At 43.0% G+C, this 20,842-nt stretch overlaps 2 protein-coding genes across 2 annotated transcripts in view; one reads left to right on the plus strand and one right to left on the minus strand.

Annotated features, from left to right (window-relative positions):
• Positions 1–7,157: 7,157 nt before the first annotated feature.
• LOC113598558 (translation initiation factor IF-2-like) lies at positions 7,158–13,367 on the minus strand. Its single transcript, XM_053223394.1, has 4 exons — positions 13,323–13,367; positions 12,858–12,924; positions 9,743–10,475; positions 7,158–9,067 (listed from the first exon to the last, which is right to left on the minus strand). The coding sequence occupies exons 1-4, from the start codon at positions 13,365–13,367 to the stop codon at positions 8,836–8,838; spliced, it is 1,077 nt and encodes a 358-aa protein (XP_053079369.1). The 3' UTR covers positions 7,158–8,835.
• Positions 9,290–20,842, plus strand: part of ELOVL5 (ELOVL fatty acid elongase 5) — a 74,664-nt gene continuing 63,111 nt past the window's right edge. Inside the window, exon 1 of the mRNA XM_027057564.2 lies at positions 9,290–9,444. The gene's annotated coding sequence lies outside the window, so the exon portion shown is untranslated. The remainder of the gene's footprint in view (positions 9,445–20,842) is intronic.

Here is a 20,842-nt window from a genome sequence, read left to right on the forward strand (position 1 = left end):
TAACGAAGTCTATACAGCACAAGGCTAATTCACAGATTATTAAAAAATGACCAAAAGATGAGTAACGATTTAAAGCTTCTCTCTAGAGGCTTTTCCCAGCACCAGCCTTGGGCTGAGCTGCCCAGACACATTTTTTTTTTTTTTTTGCTGCCTCATCTCCCCCTTTTATCCCGCCCACGTAGTTGCCCCCAGTCGCGCGTCTCCGGACTGAGAACGTAATACGCGCCCATCTGGAAGCTCTGGGCTGGATGTGAGGGGCGTGGGGACCCCTGGAGTCAAAGCCACTTTCCATTCTTCTCCCAAGGCCCGGGCCACCCTCCGATCTCTCCGATCTCGGCAGTCCGGACCGCACGACTCTCCGCTCCTTCGCTCAGCGCCTCCCCCACCCTAAGTCCCCGGCCGGGTCAGTGCTGGGACGAGGCCGGTCAATGCCCGGGAATAACCCAGCCCGGGCGCGAGCTCGGGGCGGGGCAGGGGCGAGAGCGCGCCTGGCGAGGCCCCGCCCTATCGCCAGATGCGGCGCCGTTGGTGCGCGGTGATTGGCGGGTGCGGCCGCGGGATGAATGGGGTGACCGCGGTGGGGGAGCGGGGCGGGGACGCGGAGAGCGCCGGGCGGGGGAGAGCGGTCGAGGGGCGCGAGCCGAAGGCGGCACCGCCCTTGCGCCGCGGGCGGCTAACGGTCCCCAAAGCGTGCGAGTGGAGGAGGGGACCCGCGGGGCGGGTTCTGGTCCCCGGGCTGGGCCTGCGAGTGGGGGCTCGGGAGCGATGGGGGCCCCAGAGGAGCTGCGGTTCTGACTAGGAGTGTGGGGGTGGGGAAAGGAGAAGCCGCGCCTGCCGCTCAGGCCACGGGCAAAGGGCGTCACCGCCCCTGAGAATCCCTCCCGGGTGCTCGAAGCACCTTGTGCAAAAGAGGGCCTCGCTCACCGGAGTAAGAGCTATGATTGGAATCCATGTCTGGACATCCCTGTCTGGACACGCAGCTTTTTTCCATTCCTACACCGGTACCCTTTTTTGACTTCATATTTTACATTCGGTCACTCAACAAGTATCTATTGTGTGCATACTTTATGCTTGGCACACCCCAGTAGGCAAGGTAGACTTGTTTCGCACATCCTGAAGTTTAAAGGCTAATTAGTAAGGTAGTGATAAAAATAACCAGAACAATTACGGATTGTGCAAAGTGCTAAGAACTAAGTATTGACTAGTGGCCAAGAAAGCCTAAATGAAAAGAGGTGACTCCTTTCACCCGGGGTAATAGGAAAGACCTATCTGAAAAGGCGACTTCTAAGTCGAGCAGTTTTAAGGAGAGAGCGTAGCCTTCCCAAAGGCCTTGCTGCTTCACTCCCTTTTTCTCATCTGCAACATCTGAATTTTCATGGCACTTTTTCTGCACTTCTTAAGATACATCACTTTTCACCAAGTATTGTGGTTTCGTTATCTCAATTCCTGGCACATACCAGGTCCCCAAAGAATATTCAGTAAATATATACTCAGCATCCACTGATTCCAGATATGCTGTGAGGTGAGGTGCCCAAAGTAATTTAAAAAGTGGACTGAGCATTCATAACTGCTTCCTGAATATTAATTTTGTATTTTTATACCTGTCCTGTACATCCACCGTGGCACCCTTTATCCTTGGCCTTTGGGATTTTTCTTGATTACTTAACCACAAATTTACCAGGCTTTCACACTTTCAGAGCTTAATTGGCTCATCCAATAAACTAATTAGGCCTATCTATTAGTGAATGAAAGTACAGTGGATCATTCTTCTTATAGAATGTGTTTGTTTTTCTGTTTGTGTTTTATTAGTAACCTGCAATGCCTTAACTCAAAGTAATAAATGAAAATTTAAAGCACTTGACTAGCCCCCTGCATTCAGAAGTGTTTACTGAGGTTGGGCTGGGAATGTAGGTCCCTTCACCGTAAGCCCTCTTCTTTGGCGCAGTCAGTACCTTGATTTGTTTCCAAAGTGGCCTGCCTTGATCTCTACCTCCTTCTACTGCAATTTGGCAACCTATTGCCATATGTGTAAATGTTTTTCTGAGATAGGAGAAAAACCATATTGGGAAAGGCAAATTTGTTGTAACTAAAATATTGACATAGTTATCAAAATACTAGGCATTCCTTGACTATTCTGACGTAGATAAACTTTACTGCAATTATTCTGTCTCTGATTCTGTTTTAAAAAGTAAAACTATTGATTTTCTTTGCATCAGTTATCTATTGCTTTGTAACAAATTATCCCAAAACAGTGGCTTAAAACAACATTCTTTTCTCTCAAAGTTTCTGTAGGTGAAGAATTTGGACATTGCTTACTCAGCTGGGTTTTATGTTTCAGGGTTTCTCACAGACTGCAGTCAAGATCTCCACTGGGCCTGTAGTCATCTTAAGGCTTTGATGAGGAGGCACTTCCAAGTTCACTCATGTGGTCATTGGCAGGATTCAGTTCCTTGTGTGCTGTCATACTGAGGACCTCTGTTCCTAGCCAGAAGCCATACTTAGTTTCTTGTCCTGTGAGCATCTCCAATGTGGCACCTTGCTTCACCAAAGTATGCAATCCAGGAGCACTGGGTGGCTCAGTCAGTCAAGTGTCTACCTTCGTCTCAGGTCACCATCTCATGGTTGGTGGGTTTGAGCCCAAGATGGGGCTCTGTGCTGACAGATCAGAGCCTGGAGTTTGCTTCAGATTCTGTCTCTCCCTCTCTCTCTGCCCCTTTCCCGCTCATGCTCACGTGTTCTCTCTCTCAAAAATAAATAAACATTTTTTTTTAAGTATGTAATCCAAAAAACTAGATAGAGAATGCCAGTAAGATAGCAGTCAATTCTTTTCTAACCTAATCGTGAAAGGCCATTCCATCATTTTTGCCATGTTCTTTCTGTCTCTTAGGAGTAAGTAAGTCACTAGGTCCAGTCCATGGGCATGAAGATCAGGTGCCAAAGATCTTTGGGAGTACTTTCAGAAGTTGCTAATCATATTATCAGAGCACATTAAACTGATGATAGAAACTTGGGACTCCAAAAAGTCTTTCCTGTGTAATGTGAAACAGCTTACCATGTCTCATTTGCTGTTTTTATTATCAAGAATGCAAATGGTCTTTTGAGAATCTAATTTAGTAAACATTTATTGAATGCCTGCTAAATATCTGGCATAGCACAAAACTAGAGGAACAAAGACGACACATGACACATTTTCTCACCTTGAGCTGGGGAAGAGAAGTATAAGCAAATAATCATAATGTTAATATTATAAGTCATCAAAAGAAAAAAAAGGCCTGCATAGAGTGCACTGATTATGGGGAGAATCGGAAAGAAACATTTTGTTCCAGGTCACATTCAAGGAAGTAGAAAGAATAGGAGAGGTGGAGAAATGAAAATGGTAAAAAATGAAAAGATTACATACACTTTAAGAACTATGTAGAAGTTGAGGCACCTGGGTGGCTCAGTTAGGTGAGGGTCTGGCTCTTGGTTTTGGTTCAGGCCATCTCGTGGTTTCATGAGGTCGAGCCCTGCATCAGGCTCTGTGCTGGCAGCTCAGAGCCTGCTTGGGATTCTCTCTCTCCCTCTCTCTCTGCCCCTCCTTCATTCACCCTGTCTCTGTCTCTCTCAAAATAAATAAATAAACTTTAAAAAAAAAGTTTAAGACTATGTAGAAGTTAATCTTACTGATCAGCAAAATGCAGAAGTAATGACATACTATTGTACCTTTTATTTCTAGACCTTAAATAGCTTAAAATTGCCTCAATGTTATGCATAGAGGGTATCTGACAGCTTTTTCAGTTTTATGCCTGAGTTTTATTCTATTGAGACACATCTGATAGATGCATATAGGGTATCTGACAGCTTTTTAAGTTTTATGCCTAAGTTTTATTCTATTGAGATACATCTGATAGAGTGCAGTGTGTCATTTAATCACTCGGATTAGAAGACAATCCTGCATGCTATTTAGCTGAAAGAGAATTGACTTAGTGAACCTAACATTAGGACATTCACATAAATTTGAAAAACAAAAATGTGCTTCACAATCAGATGCCAAGCAATAGTTTGCAAAAATAACTGAAGTGCAACACACACTTGTAGAATTTCATAACTTCACACACTTGCCACATTCACTCTTGGCAAACCGTGAATTTAAGATTGCAAAAAGAAATTGTACTACCAGTTTTGTGACATGTAAGAGCATGTCTAATATTGCAGATGCACACAAGCCAGGTCTTTTATAGCGCATATAACTAAAATATAACATGACCTAATTATGGAGAACTTGTTTCATAAATGATAGAAAAAGGCAAAGCATATGACTAATTATTGGAGAACTTGTTTCATAAATGATAGAAAAGAGCAAAGCATATTCCATTCTATATCACCAGCACCAAAATCATATAGTGCACTTTCAGAACACACTGCTTTACCAGAACACTCTGCTTTACTAGACATACTCCTTAACAACAGACACCATATGGCTATTCTTTGCCAGCTGCACATAGTTTTTGGCTAGAAGTTTGGTTATTGTCTGGTTTTGGCTACTCCCTAAAAATCTTTAGCTCTTTAATATGTTATAGAATTTTAAAAAATCAATTATGAAAGTTATCTGTTGATAGCCAGCAAAGTAAAAGACATATTGAGAATCTGTCCTGGTTTAAAATCTTTAACACAGTTAAGCCTTTGAAAAAGTTGAGAACTGAAACTTAAATTCAATCTTAATAATAAAAATAAATCTATAGTATGTCAGATAGTGATAAGTGCTTAAGGAGACAAATTAAGCAGAGTGAAAGAGTTCCAGAAAATGGGAGGCAGGGAGGGAGATGTTGCAAATTTAGAGAGTTTAAGGAGAATTCTCTAAAATGACATTTATAGAGATCAGAATGAAGCAAGAATATAAGCCTTGGAGATTTCTGGGTGACATTATTCTAGGCATGGCAGAAGAGTATGTGTAAAGGCCCTGAGGCAAGTCTAGTGCCAAGGAGGCTTTTGTGGGTGAAGACAAAGTAGCATTAGGTCAGAGAAATGGCCTGGTGCTAAGTCATGAAGGACCCGATAAGCCATTGTAAGGGTTTTGATTTGTACTCTTACTGAGAGGAAAGGTTGATTGATGGTAAGCAGACAAGTAACATGATTTGGCTTTGGTTTAAGAGGATCCCTCAGGCTGCCGGGTTGAAAATAGACTGTAGGAGGCAAAACCACAAGTAGAGGTCCAGGCTATTGCAAAATTCTGGGCATCAGTGTATAGTGACTCAAACCAGTGGTTGTGGTAAACATGGTGAAAAGTAGTAAGATTCTGGATATATTTTGAAAACCGAGTAGACAGAATTTTGCCAATGTGTGGACGTAGGATGTGAGAGAAAGAGAGGAGCTAAACAGAATGCTAAGGTGTTTGGCTTGAGAAAACGAATGAATGGAATTGTCATTTATAAAGGAAGGATAGACCATGGATTTGAGGAAAAAATCAAGGGTTCATTTTTTGTTATTTTCAGTTTGAGATGCCTTTTAGACACCAAAGAGGAGAAGTCATTAATAGGCAGTTATGTATGTAGGTCTAGAATTCAGGGAAAAATACATTTGGGAGAAACACATTTGGGAGTCAGCAGAGTATAGATAAAATCCAAAGCCATGAAAGAGGTGATAATAACACCTAGGAAGTAAATGTATATAGAGAGGACTGAGGATACAGACCCCTTTTGTTATCCACTCACTCCCGGATAGAGTACTAAAGAGTATAAAAAGAAGGGGAGAAGAAAGCTAGAGAATCCAGAAATAGTTCAAACTGTTCATTGACTCAACAGATATTTATGGACATACACTGTTTGCCAGAGGTTCTACTAGCCATTGGGAAAACAATATGGTAGACCAGACCTGGACAGTGCCTTCAAGTAGTTCACATCTGTCAAGATGAACATGCAAGGACAGGAATAGAGATAAACCCCAGTACAGTGAAGACGAGTAGCAGGAAAGTAACAATGGAAGTCTAGAAATTACTCCTTGTTCTGGGGAGGAAAGGAAACTGCCTTTAGTCTCTATCTGCTTCCCACAAAGACAAGCCAGGCCAATGGGAACCCAAGATAACAGAAAATACAAATTAGAAGATAAGAAAAAAAGTAAGATCATAAAGAATAGGGAGAAAGAAACAGTAGGAGCCATCAGAGACTTCATAGTGATGTCCTTAACATAAACTAGCTTATACTTGGCCTATATTTTAGTCAACTGTCAAACATCCACAGGCAAACATTACTCAAAAGTCAGATATTATGTTATACAAATATCCCCTAAATGATATAGTATTTCATCCTTACATGAAACACGTCTCATTCATCAGAATTGCATTCTAATGAAACTTTCAATTGTATTTCTTAATTCAACTACAGATGCTATAGTAACGGAACGTATTTTCCAGGATGTTAAATACTTTCTTTCTCAAGAGCAATATTGAAGTGACTTTCCCAGATGCTTGGAAGTGTGTGGTTGCAGGAGGTTTCAAACTGTTGATGAAAACTAAGAGCAGAAACTCTGCTACCAGAATTTAAAAATAAAGAAAAGCAGGAGGAGGAAGATTAAAAGGAATAAAATAATTCAGTAATCACTTCTTGGGGAGCTATCATATGGACATTGTAAAGGAAAAGGCAAGAGCTACGGTTTTCTTGTTTGTTTTTTTACTGCACCCTACGTGGGCTTACTTTGGATATGTTGGTTATAAGGACTGGGATGGCTCCAGCAGTGTCTAGAACCTGGATGGCCAAGAATCTGATTCTGACTCTAACTAAAACACCTTTCTTGAATGCTGGCATTGAATCCTAGGCATTCTTTTGATTTATTTTGAAAAAAAAAAAAAACCCACAGTTAAGTTGGGGATTCATTTCAGTTCTACTGCTTTCCTTGAAGCTTCATCCATGAATGTGATGGTGCTGCAATCTACAGTAATTCGTACTGTGGTCATGGTAGTTTACACTGTAGGGTGTAAGATGAGGTGTGGTTGTGGGGGGGGGGGTGGAAACTCTCCTGAAATCATATATGTATCCAGAACCCTAAGTCTCTGGCTGGAGGAAGAAAGAGAACATGACTTCACTCATTTAGGATTAAGAGGAATCAATAGTCGTGGGGCATGACTATGGGGGGGGGGGGTTGGAATTCTAGAACAGAAAATGGAAGCACCAGGGGGATGATGGTGAGGATGAGAGGGAGTAAGAATTCACTCATTCACTCACTCAAAACATATTTATTAAGCTTATATACCAGGGACTGTACTAAGATCAGCAGATAAACAATGAGCAAAATTCAACATGTTTCCCCTTCTAATGGAATTTACAACCTAAAGCAGTGATCTTTAAAGTGGGGGTACAAGCATCCCATGGATTGAGCAAGATGGTAGTCAGAAAGCAACATGCATAAAATAGTATCACTTTATATTTACCTTTACCTTAAAATAAGAAAAAAAGTTTAATATTTCATGTATGACTTGACAGTTACATGAGTCCATAATTTAAAAATAAACACAAATATTTTGGTAGTATAGGCTTAAAATACTTTATTGATAAGTGAGCACAATAAAAGCAACTGTAGTGTAAAACTTGAGATTTTTGGAATACTAAGTTAAATTTGAAACTTTTAAAACCTGGAAAGACAGGACTTGGATAGGGTAATAGAGAGCTGAACAAGTTCTGGCCTTGGGCTGATAGCAGAAGTGACGAACAGGGGTGCCTGCGTGGCTCAGTCAGTTGAGCATCAGACTTTGGTTCAGGTCATGATCTCATGGTTGGTGAGTGTGAGCCCCAAGACAGGCTCTGCTCTTTACTGACAGCTCAGAGCCTGCAGCCTACTTTGGATTCTGTGTCTCCCTCTCTCTCTGCCTCTTCCCCATCTAGTGCTCTCTTTTTCAAATAAATAAACATTTACTGACAGCTCAGAGCCTGGAGCCTGCTTCGGATTCTGTGTCTCCATCTCTCTCTCTGCCCCTCCCCTGCTCATGCTCTGTCTCTCCTGTCAAAAATAAGTAAACATTAAAAAAAAAAATAAATATTTAAAAACAAAAAGAAAAAGAGTGAAGAACAGAGGAGATTCCTTCACTAAACTCTTTGAGGCTTTTCACAGGTCCTTTATCAGAAATCTCTTAATCTGTGTATCTTGGTTTCCACTGTAGCATTTACCACTGCACAGTAGTTGTTTCCTGACTGTATCACTTTACAGGCACCAGGGGTCCTTGAAGTTTTTTATTCCTAAAAGCTAGGGTTGTATCTAACAAACTGAAACCATTCAGTGTTTATGGAGTTGAATGACAATTGACTATCAAAAATCTCAATTATTTGTGTATGTTTAAATTACCTAATTTGTATACAGTTTGTACACCTGTATTCTTAGTGCAATGGCCCAGTGCCTGGAACAACACAGCTGGCACAAGATAAACATTACATTGTAATTATGTAAAAGAATAAATTTGCCTACATTAACTGGTTGACTATGTTGAGACAATGGGCATGGATTAATAAGAGGGCACAAAGAGAGAGACATAATTTCTGGGGCTTGATATGGGGAAAGTATGGGATATTAGGATGATGAAGGCCCAAAGTTATCCAATATCAATGAAAAACAGCAAGGATCTTCTATTCGTGCCTTGACCACAACACACTGTCTTAAAAGTATTTACATTTGTCTAGCTGAAAAAGGCGTTGCTTACTTCACCTTTCCTCCTTTTAAACGCCTTTGGAATAATCTCTGGAGCAGACATAAAGTTGGCAGTGACCTCTAAGAAAAAGTATGAATCCTTAATAAAAATCACATTAAGTCTATCATAAGGGAGTGAAGCTGTAACATCAATTTTGAGTGCTTTTCGCTGTTGCCTTATCTTGTTCAACAGCAGACTTTCACTCCAGTGGTCTCCCGTATGCATTTAACCCTTTCAGCTAAAACCGAGGAGAACTGATCCCTTTCCACAATTGTAAAGGAGATGGCTCCGAGAGTGGGCTTCTGCGGTCCAAAACGCGGCAACTCAACCTTGCCCTGCCTGGCTTGGAGAGATTCAGAGTTCAGGGCATCAGGAACTTCACGGCAGCTATTGCGCAGGCTCTGCGTTCCGCGCAGCCTTGTTAGGAAGAAAAGGGATAAAACTGCCAGGACACATGTGAACCCGAGGGCACCAACCCCGGCCTTGGCTCCCCACTGCAACGGGTTCTGGAATTTACAATCACGAAAGTTCTATTGTCTCGCTATTGGCTCCAGGGCCGCATGACATCATAGCGCTTGATTCATCCCTCGGGCCCCGATTGGCTGGCCGCGCCATTGTGACGTCACGGTCAGCCCACGTTCTGATTGTAGATACCCGGCGCCTTCCTCTTCCCATCGCCGCGGTTCCTCGCTACCGGTGCCTCCCTCCCACATCTTCCTTCGCTCCGCTGGTCGCGGGCGCTCCTGGCCGCCGCGCCGCCTCTCAAAGCTACCGCTGCCCTCTCGGACTACGAGGTAAGCCGTCAGCTCCTGGAAACTTCGCCTGGGGCCGCCGCTCGGCCATGACACCGGCGCGAGAGCGCGGCCGGGACGCGACGGCTGCGAACCGCCGTTAGGACCAGACCCAGTGCCGAGTTACAGCCCCCCGCGCGGCCCGCGCTCCGCCCGCGTGGCGGAGAAGCCTGTCGGGCCCCAGCCCGGCTCCCCGGGCACGGACGGCGGGCGCGGGAGCTCCGGGCGGGCGCGAGGCGGCTCGCCGGCCGCCAGGGAGAAGCTGGGCGTCTCGGGAGTTCCCACCGCGCCGCAGTCTCACCTGTTCGGCGGAGGAAGCAGCAGGCCGGCGAGTTTGCACGCTGACAGGCGCCGCGGGGCCGCACGCTGTGCCCTGAGCGCAGGGATGGGTCTGTAAGCTCGGGTCCGCCCGCCCTGTCGGGACGAACTCGCGGATGGGAGGTCTAGGGAAGCGCCGTCTGGGAGAGCGAGTGCTTTTTTCGGGCAGAACAAAACCTGACTGAGTTCAGAGAGCCTCTGCGGGGTTGCGGGGCGGGTCGGCACCGAGAGCCGGGGCGCGCCCGCCCTCGCCCCACGCGGAGCTCTGGGAGGGCGGTGAGGGGATCCTCCGGCCTTTCCTTTTTTCCCTTCCTCTCCCCGCCTCTGCCTCCAGGAGGAAAGCCCGCTAGCCCGGGGCCACTCGGGTTTTATTAAAACCAGAGAACTGCAGCCCAGCGGTACTCCGGGAGGGATAAGGCCGACGGGGAAGCGGGGGGCGGGGACTCGAGGGCGACCTGGGCGGCCCTTTGGGGAATCCGGGCGCGGGAGCGGCGGACTGGAAGGGAGGCGCGCGGCGCGGGAGCGGCTCCGGGCCGGGGAAGCCTTAGGGTCGCGGCTGTTGGGGGTTGTAAGGAAAAGTGCCCTTGTACAGTCTCCACGCCAATAAGACCTGCCCCTCTCTGCCGCGTCTGCCCGCCTGCGTCCGGGTGGGGGAGGTCGTGCCTGGAGCAAGAGTTCTTTTAAACTGTCTCTTGCAACCGTTCCGTGCTCTTGCACTTTAAGGGTGTTGGTTTCCTCTTCTCACAACTGTAGTTAAGCTCATTTCCCGGCTTCTTGATTGCAGATTTGGAGAGCGTATTAGGCCAATTTTGGAGTGGGGGTAGGGGTCCTGTATGAAAGAATTCAGTGCTTGACTTATTAGCTGGGCTGGGAAACCAGGAGGTTCGGGCGAGGAGGTGTTGCGGCCAGCGAGCAGCCTTAATTCTTTAAGAACGGACCCTTGGCAGGAAGTGCTTTTTAGAGGTGTACGGAGGAGCTAATGTTGCTTGTTAGGTTTTGTAACGTGTTCCCCTAACCACTTAGGTAGATAACCTGTTGGTTTGCACTTGTTTTGCTTGCATGTCTCAGCCAACAACATTTGGTGCAGAATCTGCAGATACCGACGTAGCGAGTTTTGCATTCGATGGCTGTGGACAAACACTTTAACTTTACATCTTCGGTTAGGACACAAGTGAATCACTTTTTTAGTCAGCTCAGATGCTGCCTGGGATTCTCCCAGAAAGCCCCGCACTTGAAAGAGAAATGTAACTCATGTCCCTTTTAGGTTCTTACCCCCAAAGTTGTAACTTCTCATTGCCAGGAGTTTTTCCTGTATTGTTCTCTCTTTTTGCATTTTCTTTTCCATTTCTAACTGAAGACAAAAAGGAAAATGTTATTGATGGCTACAGATGGCTAATTTTACAGAATATAGAATTTTGCTGAAAAGTGAAAGTGGAAAGCGTATTAAAACTCGTCAGATTTTTCAAGAAAAGTACCTCATAACTTCAAACGCTGACCTCATTCCCTTGACTCAGTTTCCTTGTGTATACGTGGGTGTTTTCTGATGCAGAATTTTTTAAAAATTTTTTTAACGTTTATTCATTTTTTGATAGAGACAGAGCGTGAGTGGGGGAGGGGTGGAGAGAGAGGGAGACAGAATCTGAAGCAGGCTCCAGGCTCTGAACTGACAGCACAGAGCCAGACATGGGGCTCAAACTCACGGACAGTGAGATAGATCATGACCTGAGCTGAAGTCCGAAGCCCAACCGACTGAGCCACCCAGGTGCCCCTCTGATGCAGAATTTTTATGGATTTCAGGAGATGGATACAAATGAAAGCCTGTCTTGGGGTCCACCAAATAGTGGTTTAATAAATGCTTCCTTATTCTTGGGGAAGAGGAACTGAGATTTATAGGATGTGGCCAAGAATAAAGCTCAAGAATTTTAAATAAATGGGAAAATATTCAAAACTTCAGATTTTTTACACTTATTCCTGTATGCCTATGAAGTCACTTTTGAAAATGAGCTAAGTTATTCCCTTGGATCAGCAGAGCCTCTTTTTTTTTTTTTTTTTTTTTTTTTAATTCCCTGGTTAGAGACCTTAGTTTTGGGGATTGCAAGGATCTTTTTTTCACTACCTTTTCTTTTACTCTCAGCATAGTTATTGATTGTCCTCTTGCTTCTAGAGGTGAGTCTCAGTCCTTGGGCGTCTTATTTCCAACATGAATTATACAAATCAAGGCAAAACTGTTAACTTCGTTTCGGATAACTTTGGTGCTCAAGTAGATAATAGAGTGTGAGTGACAGTTTTAGTTTTTTATTTGGCCACATTCTTCCTCTCCCCTAAGAGATGTTGTTTTTTAATTTCTCATCTGAGCTACTAACTCTTCTGTTACTGATGGGATGATCTTTCCATTAGTTATCCATAAATATGTCTTTTTTGTGTGTGCGTTCAGTTTCAGGTATTGCTGATGTGAGCACCTTTCAATTAATAGTTGTTTGCCATATATAATTCTTATAACATCCTTATCCCCTGCCTCCTTTTTTTAATGAATTGAGACCTGGGGTCCCTGGGTTGCTCAGTCAGTTAAGAGCCCTACTTTTGATCTCAGCTCAGGTCATGGGTTCCAGCTCCGCATTGGACTCCGCTCAGGGTATGAAGCCTACTTTAAAAAAACAACAAAAAAAAATTGAGACCTGAGTCCTAGAGATGTCAAGTGACTTTTCCAAATTCACAAAGCTCTGTCTCCAGTATCGTACTGCTTCTTCTTCTATCCTTGTACTGCCAGGATTTGTTCAGTCAGCTGTGTGCCATTTGTGAAATCCTGTTACTCTGTAACTTAAAAACCTAAGGTAGTTAACCCAAGATTAACAGTTTGTCATCTTTCTGATCTACCTGAAATCTGTTCCCATCCTTTTTTTCCTTACTTAATGCACTTTTTACAAATCCATTGGCTTGTCAGTTAATTGAATGTGTAGTGTGTGTGTGTGTGTGTGTGTGTGTGTGTGTGTGTGTTGGGAGAGGTTTATATACGAAGTTTAATGACATCGTTCTGACTCCAAAGGTCTTCCTGCATTAGTTTACACTTTAATCCTTTCATACCCATACTGAATCTATACCTTGGACTGAAGAGGGTTCAGAAGCAGATTTCTGGGAGACTTGTGTAACTGTGTCTGGGTAAGCTTTCTGTGGCAGGGCAATCCACATGAGACATATCAGTGCCTACCACTGCAAGATTGGTTAGGATGCTTTCAGTACAGGAAACTGGAAACCCAACTTGGATGGGCTTAAATGACCACCTGAAAGGTCCTGAGGGCAAAACTTTCTATCAGTTTCTCTGTGGTCCTTTTAGGTGTCACGTCCACAGGCTGATTTTGCAAGATGACTGCCACCAACAGTTTGGACCCCCGTTAACATATTCTCATATGGGAACTTCACTTCCCACCACCTTCCAAAGAGGGCCCTTGGAGTTGAGGTGATTAACTTCAGCCTGGTCACTTGAACTAGTAACTAGAACAATGGAAATCTGATAACCTGGGGGCCCCATCTCAGAACTGAAGAAGTCGGTTTAAATCCCACCTCACCTGTTTGGCCGCTGCCATACCTTCAGTAAGGGCCAGTGTGGACATGGCGGAAGTCAGCCACTATGGGGACCGTAAAGGCCTCCAAGGATGCCAGTTCTAAAGAGATGAATAGATTAAAGTAAGTAGAACTGAATCAACATTTGAATGTAGCCTTACATTTCATAGAGGAATCTTACTGATTTGGAGAGAGAAGACAGGCATTCTAGGAAAGGAGGAGTTTGGAGAACAATGTGGAATCATTGGGCAAAAAGCAAGTAGCCCAGCCCAGCTGGCTGAAGTTGACAGTGCAGAAGCGGTAGAAAAAGTTAGAAAGGCAAGTTGTTGATGATAATAATAATGGCTATCTTTTATTGAGCTCTTATGTGTCAAACCCTGCAGTGGACACTTTATATGGATTTATCGCAATTACTACTTTTTATTAAAAAATTTTTTTTAATGTTTATTCATTTTTATTTAAACAACTTTTTTTAATGTTTATTTTTGAGAGAGAGAGACAGAGACAGAGTGTGAGCAGGGGAGGGACAGAGAGAGGGAGACACAGAATTCAAAGCAGGCTCCAGGCTCCAGGCTGTCAGCACAGAGCCTAATGCAGGGCTCCAACCCACGAACCATGAGATCATGACCTGAGCCAAAGTTGTACGTTTAACTGACTGAGCCACCCAGGCGCCCCTGTCTCAGTTACTATTAATTGGTACTGTGAGCATTCCCCATTTACAGGTAAAGAAATGGAGGCTCAGAGAAGTTTAGATACTTGGCCAAGGTCACAAAACATTCCAGCCCAGATCATCTTGATCCCCTAGCCTGCTCTCTCTCCTGAGGTAACAGTAACACTGAAGCTTTTGAACTGAGTGTTATGAATGCTGTACTCCAGGAATATGACTCTTATCAGAATGTGTAAGATGGATCGGCCTGGACAGAGGCTAAGAATGTAAAGAGGGGTTGGGAAGCTGTTAGAGGTAGCCTAGGAGAACAATAAAGCCCCACCGGGAACTACAGCCATGAGCACAGACTGGAGAGCACTAATCAATTGTACAAGATTATTTCTAGGTTAAGATCTATGAGACCTGGAGACCAGTTGGATTTGAGGGCCAACAAGACAAAGAACACTTGTAAGACTGGGTGGTAGAAGAAACATGGTGTTACAAAGAGAGAAGGAGGAAGCTTTGCAATCAGGTGTAATATCCAAACGGCCCAGACACGTATCTGGACAGGTTGCTTCTTCCCCCAGTCTTTGCAGCCACTTTTTTTTATTGCCCGTCTACAAGTATGTGTTTCCATGTTTCATCCGTTTTCAGACAGTTTTTCGTATTTTAACATATCTTGGTAGAGATGCAGCTTATAATCAGTGGCATCGTAAAATCACTGCAGGTACTTCTCCACATTTTATCCGACCGCCTCCCAACTTTTAATCAAGTGTCATTGGTGAGAAAAGGAAAATCCTGTATTGGTAAATCTTGTGCAGCCGATTGCTTGGCAGAGCCAGGAAGAAGAACCATGACTTCTGGGCTCCATCCATCAGCTGAGTTTCCTCAGTTTATATGACAGATATTAAAATCAGTGTTGCCTCATGATACAGGATTGTAGTAAAACATATGCATATTTCTTTATTACAACTGAAATAATTGGAGAAGATGGGAAGGCATAGTTTAAGTAGGGTGCCTCATCCTTGTATAGAACCTGGCTGCCATGATTCCTTGTCCTAATTTGCCACCAACCGTGAGCAGATCAACTCTGGGTATTGGTTTCTTTCTTTAAAAGATTAAACTGAGGTGCTTTCCAAGTCCCTTTCAGAACTAAAATTTTTTATTTTCACTTTTGCCAAGAGCAAACCCTTTGTTTCTGTTTGACTAGGAATAGAGAGGGAAAGTTGAAATCATTTAGGTCTTAGGCAACATCAGGATCAGTGATGGAAGTTAGCTGTTAACCATAACTACTGGACATGTTCTGGCCTAGCAAAGTGAATTATATTTAGGAAGATAACCTGACCTAATTTTGAGTTTGTGTAATAGAACCCCTCCTTCCCCTGACACACATCCCCAAGCCCTATTTGAACTCATAAATGTTATCATTTCCAAACTGTTTGGTTCCCACTGGGTTCCTGCTGGCATATTTTCTCAATGGGAACTTTTTTTTTTTTTTTTTTTTTTTTTGGTCTCATGTGTATTTCCTTTTAGAATTGTATGGTCCCTGGATATAAATTATTTGTACTTGATGAATGTTCAGAAAGACTAAATTCCCACCCTTCCTTCTCCCTAGCCCCTGCCAGTTGTATTTGAAGTAAAGTGGTATGTAACCTTTCTTAAATTAGACTTTTGTACCTTTTGTTTGATGTCTTTGCTGACAGGGATTTAGGAAATCTTTTATTTTTTAAAAAATATTTTTAGTCCTGGTACAGTCATGTTTTCTCTAGTTAGGAAAATAACCATTTTCTTGAAACGCCTGTGATTTCTAACTATAATCCTAATACTTGGTTAGAACCCTCCTGCTAGCACATTCTGGTTAAAGTTTCCATCTCTGTAAAGTTCTCCCTTTGCCCTTTCCTATCCCCATTGTCAGAGTTTCACCCAGTCAGAACAAATCTTTATAAGCCCATACTAAAAAGACCTAATTAAAGCCACGCTGGAGAATTGGCCATTCAGGTCTCTACTGAATCTGTTAATGCTAAACCCCAGAGTATCTATTCTCCTCTTGTCTTGGAATAGCAAATACTACCACAGAGTAATCGTTAGGAATTTCTCTTTCCCCAAAGAACAGTTCTCATGATACCAAATTCAATAATATTCATTTACTTCTCTGGGAGTTTGGCAGTGTGGTGTGCATCCTTAGGGGATAGTGTTCAGGGTACCTCTGCTTCGGCCTTTGGCAGAAGAAATAAATTACTGATATTTACAGAAGTTGTTGACACCTCCATCTGCTATATTTGTGAGCTGATATGCACCTCTGAAAATTTGAATTTTACTCCTTTCAGAACTTGTAGATATTTACTGTGGATCTGAGGTGCGTTTATAAGAGAAACTATCATTTTTTTTTAAGTAAGCAAAGCTGTAGGAAGCAGATTGAAGAAGGTGCCTTGTAGGTTAGCAGCCACACATCTGGATGGGGTTCCAACTCTGCCACTTAGGATTGGGTAGGCTATGGTAGGTAAGTCATTTCCTCTCTTTGAGACTCGTATGTAGAACTTGGAGGTGATAATACAGGTGCCTACTTTGGAAGGGTGTTCAAACCATCAATGTTAAACATGAAAGTTAAGTAGGGGACTGAATTTAATGATTATGGTAAAAAGATCTCTCTATTGTACAGAAGGTCCATTGAAGCATTGTTTATAATAACAAAAGATTGAAAGATACAATAAATGCCTTTCAGAAGAATAAATTACAGCTGGCCAATGGAATATACTTTGCAACTTGTAAAAAGAATGAACCTCTTCTGTATATACTGAATGTAGCTGCTCAGTAGCATATATTCAACACTTTTCTTCTTTTTTTTTAAATTTATTTATTGTTTAATTTACATCCAAGTTAGCATATGGTGCAACAGTGATTTCAGGAGTAGATTCCTTAATGCCACTTGCCCCATTTAGACCATTCCCCCTCACACAACCCCTCCAGCAACCCTCTATTCTTTCTCTCCCTGTTTTTATATTATATTTGCTTCCCTTCCCTTGTGTTCATGTTTTCTATCTTAAAGTCCTCATACGAGTGAAGTCATATGATATTTGTCTTTATCTAATTTCACTTAGCATAATACTCTCCAATTCCATCCACTTAGTTGCAAATGGCAAGATTTCATTCTTTTTGATTGCCAAGTAATACTCCGTTGTACATATATACCACATCTTTATTCACTCATCTGTCAATGGACATTTGGGCTCTTTCCATACTTTGGCTATTGTCGATAGTGCTGCTATAAACATTGGGGTGCATGTGCCCCTTCGAAACAGCATACCTGTGTCCTTTGGATAAATACCTAGTAGTGCAATTGCTGGGTCATAGGGAAATTCTATTTTTAATTTTTTGAAGAACCTCCATATGTTTTCCAGAGTGGCTGCACCAGTTTGCATTCCCACCAGTAGTGCAAAAGAGATCTCTTTCTCTGCATCCTCACCAACACCTGTTGTTGCCTGAGTTGTTAAGGGTAGCCATTCTGACACTTGTTGGCAGGTGTGAGGTGGTATCTCATTGTGGTTTTGATTTGTATTTCCCTGATGATGAGTGATGTTGAGCATTTTTTCATGTGTCTGTTCGCTATCTGGATGTCTTCTTTGGAGAAGTGTACTGGACACTTTTCTAAGGTGCTCTACATACATTGATTTATTTTGGCTTCACAAAACCCCACAAGGTAGGTACTCCAGTTTTACAGATGAGAAAATTAAGGCACAGAAAGGTTAAGTGACTTGTTCAAGGCTCCACAGCCAGTAGCTGGCAGAGCCAGGATTTGAACCCAGGCAGTCCAGCTGCAGTCACCTTAGCTACCCTGCTACGCTGTATGCTTATTAGACCCTAAGTAGTCATCTTTGCATTTGCAGTTCTACCCATAGAACTAGAAGAAACAAAGTTGAGCTTCTTCATCATTACGTTCTGAGAGGTTAACAGCATAACCAATATAGGACTTTTGACAGTAACTAAAGTTTTTAGAAAGAAAGCTAAAAGAATAATACTTATGATTAGTCCTGAAAAGAGTAACCTTTTGTTTATTCTGAGTCTTTTTTTCAAAATTCTGCACTGAAGCATTCTCTTCTTGGGTGTAATCAGAAGCATAGATCACAGAAGAGCTCTATAATTATTTGGTGTAAAAAAAAAAAAAATCAGTGATCAAAAGCCCAGTTGCCAGTAGGCTGAACCAGTGTGACTGGCCAAGGACATCCAGCATCAGTTTCCTTACCTGGCCTTCGTTCCACCTGGGTTTGATTTACAAGGTGTATAAGACCTGAGAGGTGTGAGCTGGGAGGGGAGGGCACCCAAATCCTCTAGAGGGCCTCTGTCTCCAGATTGTCTGATTTCCCTTGGACAGAGGTGTAAGTCATGTGTATTTTGAAAACATCTACTAGGTCATTCTGACACAGGCCCCGATAATGGCCACCTGTTCAGGCTCAAGATAGATACGTTTATCACCATCCTTAGTTCTCTTGGGATTATTAGACTCTTTTAGAACTTCATTTTCTTTCTGGGTTTGGGTCAGTAGATCTGACAACATTATGATGATTATGAGTACCACGGTTCCTCAAATAAGAGAATCACAAAATTCCCAGAGTGGCCTACATAGTAACATGAAATGTGACCAGGTGATAACTGTTGACTTTGGAGACACTCTTTAGAAGAGATGAATAAATGATTACTAGATTGTGTTTGCTTTTTAAAGTGCCACATTGTAGCAAGCTGGTTTTTTTTAAACATTTTAACTCTGCTTCTCCCCATTCACCTCCTTACCCAATAACCTTTGTAAAATGTTGGTGTTTAGATTCAGTTTAAACAAAGAAATGTGTTCTCATGTCACATGCCTTATGCATGTTACACAGGTTTGAATTTAAATCTTTCAAGACCTTTTCTCTTGGGGGTTGCATAACTTATCTTTGTTAATTATGTTTTTCCACCCTCTTTTAATTTCAGCTGAGGCTGTGATGCTGCCTTTGTGTATTTGTACAAATTAGCTTGAAGAACATGATAATTTATTTTGAATATTCAAGTAATCACATCACTTAAGAGACTGCAATCAGATAAGAATTATAAGTAGTTGCTCGTGGCAGAAAATGTTGCTTAAAGGCCCCCTCGTCTCCCAGTTATTTGCAATTGGCAGTCTCAGACGTTTAGGAATATGAAGCATTTCTCAGCCTCTTTAAGCTTAGTCTTTAAAGCAACCATTAGAGGCATGCAGAAGGTCTTGATGGCCATGATCTGCTTTGGCCATTGATTTTCTTGAATCATGCTTGTAGAGGAGATGGTGGTTGCTCTGTGAAGCAGGTTGGAGCTTCTCCAGATGAACCCCTTAAATACTGCACTCACTTCCTCTTCAGAGCAGCTCCTTTTTGTTGACTTGGCAAGGAGTGGTAGGTCTGGAATAGGCGCAGTGACCCCAAAGGAAGACGGCTGTGACTGCAGCGTGCCGTGAGATAGGTGCTTCTCACTGAGCATTGATAGAGATAGAGCCTCATGCTTCAGTTCATCATCTTTGAGAAACGGGACTGGCATATGTTAAAGGACTTCCCCAAATTCAAGATTTAGGTGAGTAGTTGCAAAGTATCTTTGGAAGACCGATCTCGGTGGGTGTTCTCCTTGTCCATAGACTTGAGTATCCACCCACTGTCCATTTTATTTCTAATCGCCGTCTGGGCTGCAGACTGAACCTCTCATCAGCTAGTTTTCACCTAGATGTCCTACTAACTGCTCTGTCCTGTTGGCCAGCATGGTGAAGAGCACTACCATCTACCAGTTTGCCCAAGCCTTCAAGCTGGCAGCAGTGTTTGAGTCCTATCTCATCAGCCATGTCCTTGCTTCTACTCCAGCTGTCAGTCACCAAGTATTGTCCATTCAGGCTCCTCTCTGTCCCTCTCCACGGCCCCTTTCCCTCCTAGGGCCCAACCTTTGCAGCGCGTGAGTTTTTGGATAACTGAACAACTACAGTTTCTCCCTGGCTCCTTCTGGTCTTCCCTGTGGTCCGGTTCCTACTCTGTTGCCACAGTGGTCTCCTGCCACGTTAATAGGATCATTTCACTTCATCCTAAAGATTTCATTTTCCCCCTCTTCTGGGCCATCCTTCATCCAACTTCATTTCCTGCCACTTTCCTCCCTGCACTTCTCACTCTGTACACACCACAGACTTCATTTCTCCAAATGTGCCTGGTCTAGGGGTGTCTGGGTGGCTCATTTGGTTAAGCGTCTGACTCTTGTTTTCAACTCAGGTCATGATCTCACAGTTCGTGGGTTCAAGCCCCACATTGGGCTCTGTGCTGGCAGTGTGGAGCCTGGCTCAGGATTCTCTTTCTCTTCCTCTCTCTCTCCCAAAATAAATAAACTTCAAAAAAATTTAAATAAAAGAAAAAATAGAACAAATGTCCCATTTCTACTCCACATAGGCTGTATTTGGATGCCTCCTCATCGATTGCTCCCCACCAAAAAAATGAACACAAGAGCAAAGTAAATTTAATGGCAAAAAAAAAGCCCTGTTTTTCATGAATTCTTCAAATCCTCACAGCATAGGGCTTTTGATCCTTTTGATGGAATCAAATGTTCTTGGTTCTGATACCAACCTTCATGTGCCTCAGTTTCCTCATTCTTAAAGTGAGAATAACTAGTGCTTTGCTTTTCTTTTTGCTCAGTGTCTGGCATGTTTATCTCTGTGTCCTCGGTACCTATATGCCATCAGCTATGTGGTAGCTGTCTAGAAATTATTTGCACGAATGAGTCTCTAAAGATGTAGCTTTCAAGGATCAGTTAAGTACAGTACAGCACAGTAATCTGTGCTAATGGCTGTGTGAAGATGAGTGTACCTGGGTAGCCTGAGAATACATAATTCATGAATGAGGA

This window comes from Acinonyx jubatus, chromosome B2 (assembly GCF_027475565.1).
Source record: "Acinonyx jubatus isolate Ajub_Pintada_27869175 chromosome B2, VMU_Ajub_asm_v1.0, whole genome shotgun sequence".
NCBI lineage: Eukaryota > Metazoa > Chordata > Mammalia > Carnivora > Felidae > Acinonyx > Acinonyx jubatus.